The 18,487-nt window shown below is 41.4% G+C and overlaps 2 protein-coding genes across 4 annotated transcripts in view; one reads left to right on the forward strand and one right to left on the reverse strand.

Annotated features, from left to right (window-relative positions):
- sema3fb (sema domain, immunoglobulin domain (Ig), short basic domain, secreted, (semaphorin) 3Fb) overlaps nucleotides 1-6,141 on the forward strand; it is a 29,515-nt gene extending 23,374 nt beyond the window's left edge. For both annotated transcript variants that reach the window (XM_085923720.1, XM_085923721.1), the window contains 7 exons: nucleotides 3-225; nucleotides 699-787; nucleotides 2,490-2,531; nucleotides 2,785-2,942; nucleotides 3,096-3,178; nucleotides 3,428-3,561; nucleotides 4,046-6,141. In XM_085923720.1, the coding sequence (XP_085779846.1) occupies nucleotides 3-225; nucleotides 699-787; nucleotides 2,490-2,531; nucleotides 2,785-2,942; nucleotides 3,096-3,178; nucleotides 3,428-3,561; nucleotides 4,046-4,495 (1,179 nt within the window). In that variant the 3' untranslated portion in view covers nucleotides 4,496-6,141. The remainder of the gene's footprint in view (nucleotides 1-2; nucleotides 226-698; nucleotides 788-2,489; nucleotides 2,532-2,784; nucleotides 2,943-3,095; nucleotides 3,179-3,427; nucleotides 3,562-4,045) is intronic.
- Nucleotides 6,142-8,899: 2,758 nt separating this feature from the next.
- On the reverse strand, nucleotides 8,900-18,145 carry camkvb (CaM kinase-like vesicle-associated b). 2 transcript variants are annotated; one of them, XM_085923738.1, is made up of 11 exons: nucleotides 18,031-18,145; nucleotides 14,188-14,295; nucleotides 13,773-13,904; nucleotides 12,796-12,870; nucleotides 12,473-12,611; nucleotides 12,254-12,374; nucleotides 12,093-12,168; nucleotides 11,754-11,890; nucleotides 11,546-11,624; nucleotides 11,358-11,445; nucleotides 8,900-11,294 (listed from the first exon to the last, which is right to left on the reverse strand). In XM_085923738.1, exons 2-11 carry the CDS (start codon nucleotides 14,280-14,282, stop codon nucleotides 10,986-10,988), a joined length of 1,251 nt encoding a protein of 416 aa, XP_085779864.1. In that variant the 5' UTR covers nucleotides 14,283-14,295; nucleotides 18,031-18,145; the 3' UTR covers nucleotides 8,900-10,985. The 2 variants fall into 2 exon arrangements, with proteins under 2 accessions (XP_085779864.1, XP_085779863.1); XM_085923737.1 differs by having other exon boundaries at nucleotides 11,546-11,648.
- Nucleotides 18,146-18,487: the final 342 nt, after the last annotated feature.

The following is an 18,487-nucleotide window of genomic DNA, read 5'->3' on the forward strand; positions in this document are numbered from 1 at the left end:
AGTGCCCCGGAGGTACATTCACCCCCAACATGAAATCCACCAAGGACTATCCGGATGAAGTGATCAACTTCATGAGGAATCACCCAGCCATGTACAATTCAGTGTACCCGGTGCACAAGCGCCCCCTAGTGGTGCGAACCAACGTGGACTATGAGTTCACCACCATTGCAGTGGACCAGGTGACCGCTGCGGATGGCAACTATGAAGTGCTTTTCTTGGGAACTGGTGAGTTCGGGGCTGACTTTTGTTTTTACCTTCACACAAATACTAGGGGTCACCTCTTTAATGTGTAAGTAGTGATTGTGATAACATCAAGTCAAAGGCTCTCTGAAGAGAAAATACCAGGATCAGTGTGAAGTTAAAATGATGGAGAAAAAGTAGACTTGTTGAGAGAATCCCATAGAGGGATTTATAATTCAAATAAAATCATTCTTACAGTTTGTGCTGCTGGTTTGACCTATAAAAGCAGCTCATTCTCATGCATAAACATTCGATAAAAAAAAAAAAAATAAAAAAATCTCTCGATGTGAGAATAAGTTGTAATAAGCTGACGGAGGCTGCTCAGAGAAATAAGTGTGTGTGTGTGTGTGTGTGTGTGTGTGTGTGTGTGTGTGTGTGTGTGTGTGTGTGTGTGTGTGTGTGTGTGTGTGTGTGTGTGTGTGTGTGTGTGTGTGTGTGTGTGTTTGTTTTCCCCACAGACAAGGGAACAGTTCAGAAAGTTATCGTTCTTCCCAGAGATGACCTGCAGACTGAGGAGCTAGTACTGGAGGAAGTTGAGGTGTTCAGGGTGAGCATTGGTTTTTGGTGTTCATATATACATACGCACGCACAGTCTTTATAATTGCTCCTTAGCTCACCCACATAATTTCTTTGTTTGACAATTTCCATAGTAGATAGAGAAACCACTTTGACATTTTTTTTTTTTTTTTATGTTTAAGGTTGCAACCCCAATTACAATTAGTTTGAAATCCTAGTTAGAAACCCTAATCTTAGAAACCCTAAAAGTAGTTTGAAACCCTTGTTGGAAACCCTAACCCTAGTTTTAAAACCTAGTTTGAAACCCTAACCTTGGTTTAAAACCCTAATCGGAAACCCTAACCCTAGTTTGAAACCCTAATTAGCGATCCTAAAACTCGTTGGAAACCCTAGTCGGAAACCCTAACCCTAGTTTGAAAGCCTAGTTAGAAACCCTAATCTTAGAAACCCTAAAAGTAGTTTGAAACCATCGTTGGAAACCCTAACCCTAGTTTTAAAACCTAGTTTGAAACCCTAACCTTGGTTTAAAACCCTAATCGGAAACTCTAATTTGAAACCCTAATTAGCGATCCTAAAACTCGTTGGAAACCCTAGTCGGAAACCCTAACCCTAGTTTGAAAGCCTAGTTAGAAACCCTAATCTTAGAAACCCTAAAAGTAGTTTGAAACCCTCGTTGGAAACCCTAACCCTAGTTTTAAAACCTAGTTTGAAACCCTAACCTTGGTTTAAAACCCTAATCGGAAACCCTAACCCTAGTTTGAAACCCTAATTAGCGATCCTAAAACTCGTTGGAAACCCTAGTCGGAAACCCTAACCCTAGTTTGAAAGCCTAGTTAGAAACCCTAATCTTAGAAACCCTAAAAGTAGTTTGAAACCCTCGTTGGAAACCCTAACCCTAGTTTTAGAACCTAGTTTGAAACCCTAACCCTGGTTTAAAACCCTAGTCGGAAACCCTAACCCTAGTTTAAAACCCTAATTAGCGATCCTAAAACTCGTTGGAAACCCTAGCCGGAAACCCTAACCCTAGTTGGAAAGCCTAGTTAGAAACCCTAATCTTAGAAACCCTAAAAGTAGTTTGAAACCCTCGTTGGAAACCCTAACCCTAGTTTTAAAACCTAGTTTGAAACCCTAACCTTGGTTTAAAACCCTAATCGGAAACCCTAACCCTATTTTGAAACCCTAATTAGCGATCCTAAAACTCGTTGGAAACCCTAGTCGGAAACCCTAACCCTAGTTTGAAAGCCTAGTTAGAAACCCTAGTCTTAGAAACCCTAAAAGTAGTTTGAAACCCTCGTTGGAAACCCTAACCCTAGTTTTAAAACCTAGTTTGAAACCCTAACCTTGGTTTAAAACCCTAATCGGAAACCCTAACCCTAACCCTAGTTTGAAACCCTAATTAGCGATCCCAAAACTTGTTGTAAACCCTAGTCAGAAACCCTAACCCTAGTTTGAAAGCCTAGTTAGAAACCCTAATCTTAGAAACCCTAAAAGTAGTTTGAAACCCTCGTTGGAAACCCTAACCCTAGTTTTAAAACCTAGTTTGAAACCCTAACCCTGGTTTAAAACCCTAGTCGGAAACCCTAACCCTAGTTTGAAACCCTAATTAGCGATGACAATCATATATACATACGGACGCACAGTCTTTATAATTGCTCCTTAGCTCACCCACATAATTCCTTTGTTTGACAATTTCCATAGTAGAAACCACTTTGACGTTTTTTTTTATGTTTAAGGTTGCAACCCCAATTACAACAATGAAGGTGTCCTCTAAAAGGGTAAGCATGTTTGCACAACTCTTCTGTTTCAGGGTAGAGAACAGAACAGATTTTAAGTGCGGTTCGGACGCTTTTTTGTTTTTAGTTAGTCTTTCAGTTAAGCCCTTTTTGTTGTGATTATTTTGAGTGTGGAGGGAAAAAGCCCTTTGAAATCAATTGAAACTTACCTTAGTTTCTCAGTTGTGCTATTTTGGGTGGCCTAATTTGACATTGCAGCAACATTTTCTTTGCACCTTTCTGTTTCTCTCACCAGCAACAGCTGTACGTGTCATCTGCGGTCGGGCTGACCCAGCTGGCGCTTCACCGCTGTGATGTTTATGGGGAAGCGTGCGCCGACTGCTGTTTGGCCAGAGACCCGTACTGCGCTTGGGATGGCAAGTCGTGCTCCCGTTATTCCGCTTCCCAGAAGAGGTGAGCACACCTTTCAAACTTTGTGATGCACTTAGCGAAGACTGCTCGAATAGATTGGATACTGGACGATTCATTAATATTCTTCATTTCATAGAATACATGCTTTGAATGGCTTTCAGTTGCTTAATGCCTTTTTTTGATTTCACACCACAGGTCGGACCCCTTTCGACGCAGCCGGAGACAGGACGTCAAATACGGGAACCCCATTCGCCAGTGTCGAGGCTTCAACTCCAACGGTGAGGCGCTTGTTTTTCAGACCGTCCCCAAGTTCACGTTTCTGCTTTTGTTGACGCTTTTATTGTCTCTGTTAAAAGCGATCATGTTACTCATTGTAATGGGCCCTAATGGTTATATTGTGTCAATTTCATGGTAATGTGTGGAAGCCAAGTGCTTTGATTTGCCACTCCTAAGATTTTGGGTGAAGGGAGCTGATGGTAATGAGTCTTTTGTTGCCATGGTAACGCTTCTCTCCTTTTGCCCTGCAGCTAATAAGAATACTCTTGAGATGGTACAGTACGGGGTGGAGGGAAGCAGTACGTTCCTGGAGTGTCAGGCCCGCTCCCCGCATGCTGTCATCAAATGGCATCTACAGCGAGATAACAGCGACCGCAGGAAGGAGGTGAGATGCAAGAAAATGTGCTTTTCAAAGATGCCAATGCTAGTGAGCGCATGGCATTTTCATTCATCTCTTAGAACAGCGCTAAACTTTGAGATCAATCATTCCCTTTGAAGAAAAGAATAATACAACTCTGGTTTAATGCAGACCGATTGATCAGTTCACTCCTGTCTGTTTTTCTCTTCAGTGAAGTCCTGGTTTATTTTTCTCTTAGGCACTGCAGGGACACTGTCCCTCTTGAATTATGCAAAATACCCGAAAGGTCATAGTATATAGAGTGTGGACCCTTGGACTCCAAGCAGCTTCTTTTCTCTGAGGCTATTCAACCTTCAATACGTGCTAATTTGAATGCAATTTTCCCCACGGCATATCCAGTATACTGAAATGATGTCTGGGTTTACTCTCAACTTTATTTAGTGGGAAGTCTAGATTTGTTTTGTTGAACTACTGCATAAAATGACATCATGTTTTTTTGTCTTCTGTGTAGATGCGTTCTGACGGTCGGATCTTAAAAACAGAGCAAGGTTTGCTCCTGAGGTCTCTGCAGCCTTCCGACTCTGGCATGTATCAGTGCACCGCCACGGAAAAGAACTTCAAGCACACTCTCGTCAAGCTGCAGTTGGTGGTGCTGTCTGGCCGTGCCGTCAATAACGCCCTGGTAGAAGGCGGCGTCGGCTTGCTGCCATCTTCTCTCCACTCCAGCACCCAGTGGACTCCCATCGCGGTTCAATACAAGGACCTACTGACCATTCTAAGCCAGCCCGAAATGAGCCTCATCAATCAATATTGCCAGGACTACTGGCAGTTTGGAGACCCCGTGCCGGGTGCCCTTAAGGTCAAAGACCTCAAAGAGTTCAAGGAGCACAAGAAGCCTCGCAATCGCCGGCATCATGGGGACGTGGCGGAGGAAGAAGAGGCGGAGGACGTAGAGACATGAGGAGGCATTTATGTCCCAAACACCCTCGACCACCTTCCCTACCCTCAAAACTGGGAGGGACTCATTGAGTGAAGCAACAAGATGAAAAATATATACACAAACCAGAAAAAGAGGCTTAGACACACATCCCAACATCCATCGTTTCAAAGCGTAACACATATGCTACTTCAGTATTTATTGTAGGTTGTATATAGTAGGCCTGTCATTCTGTGGATTTATTTGTACTTCAAAGAAAACAGGCTCTTGTGTATAGGTAACTTTGGGGCATATCTTGTTGTTGTTAAATTTATTGTCGCTGTTACTGTCATTACAACGCTCGACTGTCACATGACATTGGAGACACTTTGTGCTATGGTGTGTGAGCTGCAGGGAGCCCAGCTATGAAGCTCTTCATGTGACAGGGGGAAAAAAAAGGAATTGCTCATAAGAGGTGACGGGATCGCTGTTGTTTCTCGGCACGGTATTGCAGAAACGCCTGGCGCACAACCCCGACATGGATGCATGTGGACTGACACTTAGGGGACCATGGACATGAAGAATAGGAACAGTTCCTTACTTGGTAATATTCACACTGTTTTAACCAGAAGATAAGAAAAAAAAAAAAAGTTGTCCTCTTTTTATCAAATGTATTCTGCTGCGAGTTACTCTTACGTGAACGATACAGTGGACAAAAATAGATGATGCAATGGCGGGGCTTTATCAAATGCAAACTTCCTATATATTGAGACTGCGGTGCAATAAAAAGTCAAGGTTTTGTATAAAGGGCATTCTTTTAGTTTTAAGGGCCAAATGCAACAAGCACACTTGTAGACATCTGTGAATAATGTAAAAGAAAAAACAAACAAAAAAAGGTTTAGGTTGGATATAGGTTCATAGAACTTTTGTTCTTCTGTCTTCTGACATGTGTGTTAGGAAAGATTTCCATTTACTGTATACACAACTGAGCATTGTAACAATGTTGTGACACTAACCAAATATTGGGAAGCTGGCTTTCTTTGTGTGCATGAAAATGTATTTGTACTGCGTTTCTAATAAGGTGTATGTGTGGTCTGTTTTGTTTTCCTGTTCCTACCTTAAGGGATCAATAATAGGCTTTGTGAATAATTGCTAGCACAATACACTTGATAGAAGGGTAAATTTGAATGTGCTACAGCTCCAAACAAACACAAATAAACATTTGTAACTGGACATTCAACATTTTTTGCTATGTTTTAAAATGACTTGACAGTACACTACCATTTATTTGTACTCTCCATGTAAATGCCTGAGTTAATATACAGTAAATGGTTGTGACAGTCCTGAAGTAATGAAAAACAAATGTTTACAAACTAAAGAAAGATTTATTTAATTTAGACAAATTAGGCTTTAACACTCTTGTCACCTGTAGTTTGGCTCAAGAATAATACTCAAGCAAAAATGCAGAAAAGTTTGTCTTTAGGTTGTGTATTCTTTTGGCGATATCAGATTTAGAAAAACTAAGCTAAACAAAATGAGGGGACGTTACGTACTGACCTAAATGTGCAAATTACTTGTACCATCCCACTCCATTGTTGTTGCCAACTAATAAATTAAAGCTCTATATTTTATAAGAATGGAATGCTTTTCCCACTCATTGTGATGAACTTGATCCTGGATGTTTTCTATGTTCTGCCCTGAATAAAGTTGTATCTGTTCAAGTGTTAAGATGCACATTTGTGTAAAATATTCCTCACATTTGCAGATAAAGAACCCGCTTACTTGTCTCATCTTTACGCCGTTGCTGTTATTGAATAATGGGACCTGCTATGATAAGGGATTAAATCTTGTGTGATTAAATGAAAAGAAAAAAAATGACAGCCTCTAAGACAGCGGTCCCCAACCACCGGGCCGCGGACTGGTATCGGTCCGTGGGTCACTTGATACTGGGCCGCCAAGCCACATAGAAAAAAATATATATATATCTTCTTCTTCTTCTTCGTTGGGGTTTAACGGCAGCTTGCATCCTATTAGTTGCATTGCCGCCCCTACTTTTTTTTTTTTTCTTTTTTTTTTTTTTTTTTTTTTTTCCTCACATTACAACTCTAAATTCTCCTCACCAGACCAGTGCTTTTTAAAAACTCAAAAAACCAGCGCCTACCCCTCCCACTTGACCCTACTTCCAGAATGGTTTTCACTGATACTCCCTCAAGCCCTTCTGTCCGCAGCTTCTCCACCAACACAACCCTTTGCCCATAATATTTCCTACAGGAAAGCAGCGCATGTTGCACCGTCTCCTCCTCCTGACACTCAGGGCACAGCCCATCCCGGTGCTTCCCCAGAAGGTGGAGAGTGCTGTTAAGAAAAGTATGACCAATCCGCAGTCTGGCAATAATGACTTCATCCTTCCTTTTCCACCCTCCTCTCCCACACTCATGAACTGACTCAGCCACTCTACTACACACTGAGAACAGGTGCCTCCCTCTGCTCTCCTGCTCCCACCTCTGTTGCCACTGCAGCATCACTTCCCTCCACACGATACTCTTTCCCTCAGACTTAGACAGTGCTATGTTGATCTCCACCCGCTCTTTTTTCACTGCCTCCTTTGCCAGTTTGTCAGCCCTCTCATTCGCCAGGATACCCACATGTGCTGGAACCCACATCAGTGCTACCTTAACCCCCCTCGCTGCGACATCCCTAACAGCCAAAAGAATTTCCTGAATAAGGTCCTGTCGAAAAAAAAAATATATATATATATATATATATTAGGGTTTTGAACGCGTGTCTGAGTGACGTCACAGATCAAACAGCCAATCAGAAAGTGGGGGTGAGGGCGGGTGTGGCACTTTTCACTTTCATTTAAACTTTGACCATGATTTTTCCCTAATGAAGTGGCCTGCGATTAGGTACACCTGAAATTGGCGGCGTACCTAATGAATGTCCGAGTGACGTCACAGATCAAACAGCCAATCAGAAAGTGGGGGTGAGGGCGGGTGTGGCACTTTTCACTTTCACTTAAATTTTTTTCCCTAATGAAGTAATTAGGTACACGTGTGTCTGAGTGACGTCACAGATCCAACAGCCAATCAGAAAGTGGGGGTGAGGGCGGGTGTGGCACTTTTCACTTTCATTTAAGTTTTGACCATGATTTTTCCCTAATGAAGTGGCCTGTGATTAGGTACACCTGAAAATGGCAGCGTACCTAATGGAGTGTCCGAGTGACGTCACAGATCGAACAGCCAATCGGAAAGTGGGGGTGAGGGCGGGTGTGACACTTTTCACTTTCCGTGAAGCTTTGACCATGATTTTTGATTATTTGATTTTTATATATATATATATATATATATATATATATATATATATATATATATATATATATATATATATATATATATATATATATATATATATATATATAAATGATCACTGTGTGTTTGGGGGGGTGACGATTTGTTGAACCTAACCCTAGCCTTAACCCAAACTGTTGGGTCTTCAACATTCACAAAGAATTTCACTGAAGCAAAGTTGTCTTCAATGGCCACAAAGCTTTTGCAAAAGGACGGTGATCAAACAACAGCAAGTGTTGCTCAAAAACCGTGCCCTTCTACAGGCTGGCCACTTTTTATTGAGTAAATACAATGGGTGGAGTTTACACAAATGTATAGCTTCTCATTGGTCACAGCAGTCAGTTCAGCTCATGGTTGCAGAAAACCAAAAATGATCAAATTATAGACCTCTCAATGATGTCATTGTTCAAACCCAGGATGTTCTTGCTTAACGACTCATGGCTCCAGCCATATGCATCCTGTCCCATGAAAAACATCATTTTCTTCTTAACATTCTATAACGGTTGGAAACTCCCTGGACACAAGGTCAAACTGCCATACAGCGGACATCTTGCATTAAACCCATGGAATCTAATGATAATGTATAACATTTTTCCCAACACAAACCCTAGCACTAACCCTAATCCTAACCCTAGATCTAACCCTAACCCTGACCCTAACCCCAGCCCTAACACTAACCCTGGCCCTAACCCAACCCTAACCCTAGCTCTAACCGTAACCCTATCCCTAACTCCAGCACTAAAACTAACCCCAACCACAACTCTAGCCCTAACCCTGTGTTGCAAATTTTTCCATGATAAAATATTGGGGTGAGAGTCCAGAGCACTCATCACTACACTATTCTTTCTTTGAGTAGGCACTAAGTAACTCCATGCGTACTGTCCTCTGTTAGAACTTGCTTGACACGGAACCGGTCTGTGGCGCAAAAAAGGTTTAGAGAATGAGAAACAGAGCTGACACTAGAGGGACCCATCTGCATATGAAAGTCGCAAAAAGATGATTCATTTATGGATAGCGCTAGGAGAATGCCACTGAAAGAGACTTCTCAGCAAGAAGACAAAAATTGATCAGAGATACAATGAATTAAATTTTATTACCACCAACCCAATCAGGTAGAACATTACAGAGCCCACAAATGCAAATTAGGACGACTCGTCCTGGCAAACATCACAACCGCAAAATACTGTGGCAGACACGGAACACTACAGTGAGAAGTGTTATGGGGACACACAGTGTTCAAACAGTACTGACTCTTTCTGTCATCTAAAAAAAAAAAAAAAAAAACAGGATGGACTACATTACATCATCTAATCATACAAACATCTCTGAAATTCTGAATTAACATCATATCAAAAACACCATAAGAAATAATAATGGAATTATCTTAACCACAAACAGATGTTAAACTGCAGCAACAAATAAATCTTTAGATAGTCATTTTTTATCGAAAATACATATTTCTTCATCACCTCTACGCTATGGACAATATTTTTAGTGATGACAAAATGTGCACAGTCTGTTTGTTTTCAAATGGACTGTTAGCTCAGGACATCAAGTGGCCCAACAACGCCTGTCCGCGCACGCACAAACACAAACGGTCCGTCTCCCATTGACTTGGTGGCCAAATGGCTGCTTGGCAGGGACCACACATTTCCAACGACAACATTAACGCGGACAATCCAAAGGACAGCGAGAATCACAGTTTCTGCAGCCTGTCAAGTATTGCTCAGTTTTGTTTTTTTCCAACTCCTTCTGTGGCTCATAATTCATGCTCAAGAATGGGGAGATATTGATACTACTGGATGGACATCATCAAGTAGATCTAAAGAAGTCAGCTCAATATATGACCTTTTTAAAATGAGTGTTTATTCAAAACGTGATGTGAACTCGCTTGCCGTGAAAGACATATGACGTGAGTTAATGCGGCACAGGAGGAAATACGATATATGGCCTCACATTGTACTAAACATGAAATATCATCATATTGGATGGCAGCAAGTCTATTGCGATGTTTTTAGCGAAGAAAAGCTACACGTTGATTTTAAAACATATCGAGCTGCCGTGAGATGAGGACGAAACAAACATGAGTGGCAAGGACAATCTTACGACAGTTTAAACACGCTAGATGTCAGTGTAAAGTTGGAACCACCATGTGGCTGTGTACAGTGAATGTATAAAAAGTCTACACACCCCTGTTCAGAAACAAGGTTTTTGTGACCAAAAGAAATCATTTCAGTCTTTAAAACTTTTTTCACCATGAATGTAACCTATAAGGTGTACGACGCAATTGGGAAAAATCTATCAAAGAGAAAATAACTGAAATAAAGTGGTTGCACAAGTGTGCACACCCACTATTGCAACCACATTATTTGAGTTATTTTTACTTCCCCTCTCAAATATATATTTTTTATAGGTCATAACAATGGTGGGAAAAAGTGTTTATCTTGGTCTTGTATTTTACACAACACAAAAAGCTAGCATTTGCTTGAGCAGGAGTGTGTAAACTTTTTCTATGACTTTAAATGCAACATGAACAGCAAAAAGTGAGAAGGCATGCTCTTTTAGCTACTTCTACAAAGTTGTCTATGTACAAAATATTTGGACCTACAACTATGAGGTTCTTTCCTGAGCACGGAGTAAGCAAAGGACCAAACTGTTTTGTTGTTCTGTGCTTATGCGGGAGATCACGCCAGGGTCAAACACTTGGCCGTGTCAGCTTTGTGAAAGGTATGGTAGATATGATAAGCACAACACAGTTTTAAAGTCGAAACCTTTCTCTGATTTTAAGAGCAAGTACTGGCAGAGAGACATTTCCCAAGTCAGCTTTTAAAAAAAAGAGAAGCAACTTGTTAAATTCTTCTTCTACTTAGCACAGAGACATAACAGAAAAAAAAAGTCTTTGTTAAGCCACAGCTTGACAGCAAATCTGCTCATCCCTCTAAAACTCAAGGAAATATTTCATAGACGCTGTTCTACACTCGGGGCTGGTAAAAGACGATGCAATTTGTTTCAAGAGAATGCCAACGCAATGCAGAGCACTCAGGAAAGGTAGCACACAGCCTCCAAAAGAGAATAATGCTGCAAGTGAAAAAGAAGCGTCACCATGCTAGCAGCTAATGTACAGTGTGCAGGGGTTGACGGGTCTGTAGAGGTCACAGCGGTACGAGCAAGTTGGGTGGGGGGGTGACCTAGCCTTGTTCATCCTCCGCGTCATTGCCACCGTGGAGCCGAGCCACGGTATCTCCATTGCAGCCAGACGTGGGCTCTGCTGCCTGTGGCGGGAGCTCCGCCCCATCGACAGGCTCAGGGACCGGCAGGTTTATCTCGGTGATGGTTTGGACTGGTGCGGCAGCAGCTGGTGAAGGTGCGGACGGGTCTGCGTCAGCCTCGGCAGATGCCGGGTCCTCTGCGGCGCTGGCGGCCGGACTGGAGGCCTTGCTGTTACTTTGCTCGGTTGCCCTCAGTCTCTTCATGATGGTGGTGACCCGCACAGCTTTCTGTCAATATCAATATGCTCGTCACGTTTGGAAAAATCAACCATCTGGAAGAAGATGGCTCACCTTCCATTTGGCTCGAGCAAAGTTCTTCTCAATTTGCGCGCATACGTTTTCCTTGATGTTTTTATCTGACGCTGCGCCGCCGGAGATCCTGTTTTATAAAAACGGGGACAGAGAACACAGAAATCAATCGTCTGTTGGTATTCAATTTCTCTGCTCGTGTTTACAAAAGAAAGTTCTACAGCGGCTACCATTCATGGTTGATAGCCTCCTGGGCTGTCAATCTTTGCTCTTGATCCACCTCCATCAGACGTGAAACCAGAGTCTTTGCTGTCACAAGGAAACGAATGGAAACTTTAAAAAAAAAAAAGGCTTTTGATGGATGTCACATTTTATGTTGGAATATTTCACTTTTACATCAAAAGAATGCCAATAGAAAATATAATGATATAAAAATACCTGAATCTGAGATCTCATCCCAGTATGGAGAGTCAAACTCATAATCGCCTGCGAGGATCTTTCGGAACAAGTTCTTGTCATGATTTTCATAATCATCTTCATCACTCTCATCATAGAAAGGAGGGTTGCCTGATAGTCTACGCTTGCAAAAAGATAAGAAATTGCAAAAAGCAAAGAAACATTAGCCTGTTCAAATTGAGCATGCGTGACCTAACTTTGTAATTCAATACAGGTATGTATTTTAAAAAATATTTTGGTTTAGTATGAGTCACTCTAATGCAGAATGCAATAAATGATCACCCAAATTGTCTCTCACAAGTAATTGACATGATAACTCACAGAATGTACATGATGACACCTGTTGCCCAACAGTCCACAGGTCGACCATATCGCTGTCTGCCAACCACCTCTGGAGCTGCACAGGAACAAAGAAATCGGATCAATTATGGAGTACAATTTCTACTGTTTCATTCATGTTTTTATATGCTTCAAAATCTCACCCAAATATTCAGGTGTCCCACAGGGGTCTTTGATTAATCCATTCTCCAACTTGGCAAGATGAAAATCACTGATGACTATTTTAGAATGCTTCAGGCGGTTGTAGTAAACCAAATTCTCCAACTGTGCCCATTGGAAATGTCACAATCATGTTGAATGTAGAAGTCAATAGAGATGGAAAAAGTGGAATATAAAAGCTCAGACAGAGAGTCACATGTCACCTTTAGATTTCTGTGAACAATTTGCAGGGAGTGGAGGTAAGCGACAGCTTCCAGGACCTGGCGCACCACATTGCTGGTATCGCGCTCTGAGTAATAGCCTTGGTCCAAGATCCAGTCAAACACTTCCCTTCCTGTTGCACTGAGAGAGAAAATGATGTGTCACATCTCTACAGAAGGTTTAAATTCATGGATACAATTCTGTCATGGAAAAAAAAAACTTGAAAAGCTGGACATCACCCAAATGAAGTTGTTACTTATGTGTACGATCCACATGGCAGGCCGGAATAATGACAAAGATACAAACAGTCCTTCTTCAAACTCACAGTTCAAGAAAGATGAAGTATTCCTTTTTAGTCTCAAAGACATCCACCAACTGGAGAATATTGGGATGCTTCACCCTGAGGAGACCAACAGTCACGATGAGAAACTTTATTGGATGTTTTCAGCTTTCCTCTATTTGTTTACAAACAGTCAAATTTGATGAAAAAAACAAATCAAACCTGTTACATCATCCATTTGGAAAATGAGTATCTTGTCATTCTCATCTTTTGAGGCCGTTGAGAGAAACTTGATGAATTGAAATTATGTTGATTAGCAAGTAAGCATGTGTTACTATCCGCAGCATTAAAAAGGGAAGCTCATCAAGAGCCAAAGTGTGATTCCCCTACTGATTAACTATATTACATTAGGACTTAAAACGGAAGCCTCTTCTGCTCATTAATTGCATTCCGCAGCAATTATTCGCTGCCGTTGACAATAATAAACTGCTTACGTCTTTCTTGCTGACGCTTCAACTGTAAATAAATGTAAGTGAGGGTAAGTTGAGTGCAGAGGTTGGCACAGGAGCTGAATGCTACATCGTTATGGTGATGGTATCTACATACGGACATTCAAGTTATTAATGCTACAAACTCAACAACATCAACGTTGTAGATTTTCCTCGCTGGCAACTGAATGTTCGGTGCAGATAGTTTCAAAGGTCGTTTTTACCCTTGTCCTTAAATGAATCACATTGCAATGTTGTTTTAACTTCCACTAGCTGCAGTATATATATATATATATATATATATATATATATATATATATATATATATATATATATATATATATATATATATATATATATATATATATATTTTTTTTTTTTTGTAGCAGTACAAAGTTTTCTGAGTTGAGTATTTTTATGATGGCAAAAAGGTTAGGGTCTTTGAGTCCCTATGAGTCCGAGGGAGTTTTAAATCATCAAATGTGAGCAGAGACCCTAACAAAACCATTCTTAGTTTCAAACAAAGGAACTTACATCTTTAAAATGAGGATTTCATTTTTGGCAGTTTTGCGCACCTTCCTTCCATCCTTTTTCAGGAACTTTTTGCATGTGTACATTCTCATTGTGTTTTTGTCCTTGGCCCGGAATACCTCACAAAACTCCTCCCTGGAAACATGAACAGCCTCCAAAGTTGAATGTCACATAACTTCAATGCTGTCCTATTTTATTTTATTTTTTTTAGCAAACACGACTAGTTCAGCGTGTTTCAAGCAATGAGCCAAACTATTGCAGATAAAATGTAAAACCTTGAAACAGATTATTTACAGTACATTGGGATTATAAACTACGGGGAAACAAAATCCAAACAGAAACATTCAACGCTCAGAGCTTCCACTTTATATTTAGACATTAAACAGGGAAGAAGTTTGGCGATATTTGCAATACTCACGATTTAACAATTTGACCCATGTCATACTTGTCGGTCACTTCTGAAGGACTGTGGTAATCCTTCTTTTCGCCAATCGTTAAACAGCCAAATGGCATAGCCACTCCGGACCTGTGGGGAGAAACAGACAAACAGGTGAATAGGAAGTTCATTTTTCCATCTATATCATAGGAGTCATTTCCTATCTTATGATTTGATCTCATATTGTGTATAAATAATATTTTTCCAACCAAAAAGTCACCATTCGCCACTTTTGTATTGGGGAGAAAGGTAAAGTGTCAGTATTGCTTTGGGAAAATTTACAATGACCTTTTGCGGTTCAAATGTTTTCTTAGCGCTGTCTTCGTACACATAGAAGACAAGAACGGCTTTTCATCTTAGTCACGGCGGAAGGTTCGTATAAAATGTGGCTGGTAAATGCTGAGGCTCAGCATTGTTTAACTCCACTTCAGTAAATCAGCAGCCGCTCTGAGTCGTCAGCACTTCCGTAAGTTGCTGAGCCAGAAAGACAGCGCACAGGCGGGAGGGTGGGATGGATTTGAAAAATAAACATGAAATGCATATTTGCCAAAACTTGCTGATGTTGAAGCAAGTTTTTTTGATAATCACTCACATTTGAATAATGATAGACAATTTCCCGAGGATGTAGTTCCTTATGCTGGCAGCAGCAGGAAATGCAATCTGCCTAATCACTGAAATATGTTGACTGATTGCCTAGACATGCCGCGGTTGGCCATGCAATCAGGTTTGACCCAGACACACAAACTAACTGCTGAGGTACAAATCCATCCCTTTTAAGCATTTGTAATTGATCGTAAAATTACATGATCTGACCTGCTGCTTGTTCTCTGGACTAACTTAGCCGTATCGTAGACCTTCTTTGTTTTCCGTGCACAGAAACTTTACAAAATGCTCTTTTGCTCTTTCCGAGGACAACTTTGCTGAGCCAAAAGGTTTATCCCATGGATGGTAAAGTGAAAGTGACATGAAGAGATGCAGAGCCAGCAAAGGTCGCCCACTCGCATCAAGCAAGGAACACAAAAGAAAACAGGAGTTCAGAGAGCAATTTTTTTTTTTTTTTAAATGACTTTGTGCTGACCCTTGTTCTCATGCACGTCTATGTTATTAACTGGTCAGCAACTCGTGCTCAAACCTACTGAGTGATTCGCCGGGCTTTTGGCAATCTTTTTTTTTTTTGGAGCACTCTGTGACCAAACAACACATTTGAACAATGCTGAGTTTCCTAATGCTCAAAGTTGAACTGGACATTAAGAAGCAACGTCCTACATGATCATTGTATTGCCTCATTTTATTTTGTTTGACAAAGAAGAATGTTCATGTTAAAGTTTGTGTCCCTTCTCCGCACCAATTAGAGCCGTACTGACGAGAAGAAACAGACGACAATATAGTGATGAAAAGTATATAACGAGGAGAAAAGATCCGTTTTTCAACATAGAAAGTCACTGAAGAGATTGAAAGTGAAATAAATAAGCAGGCTGCTTGGATCCAAATAAAGATAGTGTGGTTTAAGAGTAGCCACGCATACACAATTAATTGAATTATTAATAACGGTCTCCTTGTCTGCTGCGTTTCACGAGGCCCTGCGGTTCATGTTTTACTTGGATTCGGAATCTTTATATCCCGGAGCGCTTGCTTTTACAGTGTACAGATAGCACAGACATGGCAGCTGTGGCAAGCATAGTAATAATTATCAAGCTTCTCCTTTCAGCCGTTCTCGAATCCCACGTCAACTTAGCTCAAATCTCAGATTCACAATTCTCGAGAATCTTTTTCAATTTCTCATCTGTTTGTTATATGGAGAATGTGGAATGCAATTTCGTTTTAGGATCTTATTCATTTGTTACCTGCTGTGCTGTCACACCTACAGTACGTATTTAAGTCCCATTGAGTAATAGCTTGTGAAAAGAAAGCCTCACCTCCCTCACTCAGCGGCTAATGGCCAAATTACTGCTTGTTCTCAAAAAGAGCAAGACGACGTGATGGTAAAAACATGCAAGTTGCACTTTTATGCATCAACCAGCCCGCTGGCGCTTTTCTTTGTACCCGCCATCTACCTGAAGATTATCGTCTTGCTTTGGGGCAGGGAATTCTCATTAGAAGCCGAAGCATTTAAATCATATTCATGTTATTGCAAAGCGAATAGCACCTTGGCGTTTGCTTGCAATAAAAGCAACAAACAGAAACATGCTTGTTTCTGCTTCGAGAAACTTCACACTTGCAAAGCTATTGATTTCCCGCTCGCATGTCAGTTTTGCTGTAAAAATGGATGTAAAATCTGTACCGCTCCTCTCGGTCAATCAACATATTTATTTTTGTCTAGATTATACAAATCCATCCTGAATAAGAAATTCTGCAGTTTTGTCTCATCAATTATTAACCCAATTCAAGAAGCTGACTCTGCGTATCTTGCTAGCATTGGTTTGCCAGAGGCATATATTATATTATATATAATATATTTTCTTCATTTACATTTTTAATGTGGTTTACTGTCCAGAATTTCATTTCCTTTAACCCCAAAGTTTCTTTTTTGTAGCGCTTGTTTTAAAATTAACAACACAAGGTTGCTGTCCTTCACCAATAATACTTGAGCAGCTTCTTTACTTGACAAGAGTCTTCTTGAGAGAAACCACTGCCAGCTCATGTGGAATTTATGGTTCTTGTCCAATAACCAGTTTGTGGGCAGGTAAACAATTCTCGGCCACCTTTCAAACCAACCGAGTCATAAAAGCATTTGACCTAAATGCTTACGTGTAATAGAATTGCCAGATATCAGGCCGGTCGCCATGGTAACACTGGTGAATTAGCATTTTTGCCACAGGAGACCACATATTCTTGAAGAAAAAACAACTTTGCCTGCTGCTGACCACTCAACCAACGAGGGCGAGCGCATGTCCTACTGTGAGGCCTAATAGAGTTTACTAAGTGGTTCTGCATATGGCCTTGAAGAACCCTAACAAATACATGGATCCTTCATGTGCGATCAGTTAGTAACCACATTTACTGCTCCTGCAAAACATCGAGAAACTCTTGGGTTCAGGGTGATGTATATCAAACAGTATATTCAAATTGTGTTTTCATTTCCAGTCCAACTCGTTGTGTTCTGTGACAACATTGGCTGAAATGAAATGCAACTCTGCGGGCAGGCAGGAAGGATGGAGCCAATTTTAACGAACTGACTCATCTGAAGCAAACAAGTGGCTGCAGCAAAAGTGGACACGTAACACTAAAAGCCCACGGGGGTTGATCCTCTGATGCATGCTTGGCCTTTCTCATCTCAACTAATGGGGCTCGAAGAGCAGACTTGCCACACTACCAAAATAAAAAAAATTCCATCTTTCACAAAGCTAGACTCGAGCTTCTTTTACACCCACGTAAATGAAGAAATGTAATCGCGGAGGCCTTTCTCCAGTCAATAGTAGCAGTCTGTACCTAAATATACTTTTCCTGCCTCATGTGGATGCACTTAATCTGTTTTGCTGTCTTGTGATGTGTGGCGGCGCTCGGCGAGGAGAGCGCCCAACGTGCTGCCAGAACAAGCCGGGCGGAGCGGCGTCATGCCAGCTTCATACTGTGACAGGAGGTCAGTATGGTGCTAGATGGTGACATGCACGACTGTGCCGGGAGTTGCTGTCGCTAATGGAGCAACCTGGCAGGAATGAGTGGAGCAGAGAATTTATTGAGGAAAAAGGTAGTTGGAAGGGAGTCACGTGGGGAAACGAAGAGACAGACGGGATAGAGACTCACGGCCAGCAAACAGACAGACCGACTGACTGACCGACCGACCGACATGAAGTCCACTTGAATGAACAAGGTTAAAATTCTGACCGTGAGCCTCCAGACAGACCGAGGGAAAACCAGACGACAGGAACACTGGACACGGACAGGAATGGACACAACAGTAGACACCGACAAGCAGGGCTTAAATACACAGGGTAACAAGAAGAAGCAGGTGACAGACATTACGGTAACCAAAGGGGTGTGGCCGAGGGAAGTGCAGGCCGAGCGTGCTCTGGCACGGGCGTGACACAACCATCACCACCAAGTTCTTTCCTGATACAATTTTTTCACCTGTTCCCCACTAAAATGGAGTTTGAACCGAAAGTTTGGCATATTTATCCGATTGATTGAAAAAGTATGCCATTAATATCGGTCAAGTGTATTTCTGTTTTCATGGTTGTTGTGAAAAACAACTTGACTATTTTCAGGTAGCTTTATGTAAAATTGGAATGGGTTCCTCCCCACACCTCAGTCGCTAATCTGACCATTCTCTGTGACTGTTGTT

The sequence above is a fragment of the Syngnathus leptorhynchus genome, chromosome 11 (assembly GCF_054491065.1).
Source record: "Syngnathus leptorhynchus isolate UIUO chromosome 11, UIUO_Slep, whole genome shotgun sequence".
Lineage (NCBI taxonomy): Eukaryota > Metazoa > Chordata > Actinopteri > Syngnathiformes > Syngnathidae > Syngnathus > Syngnathus leptorhynchus.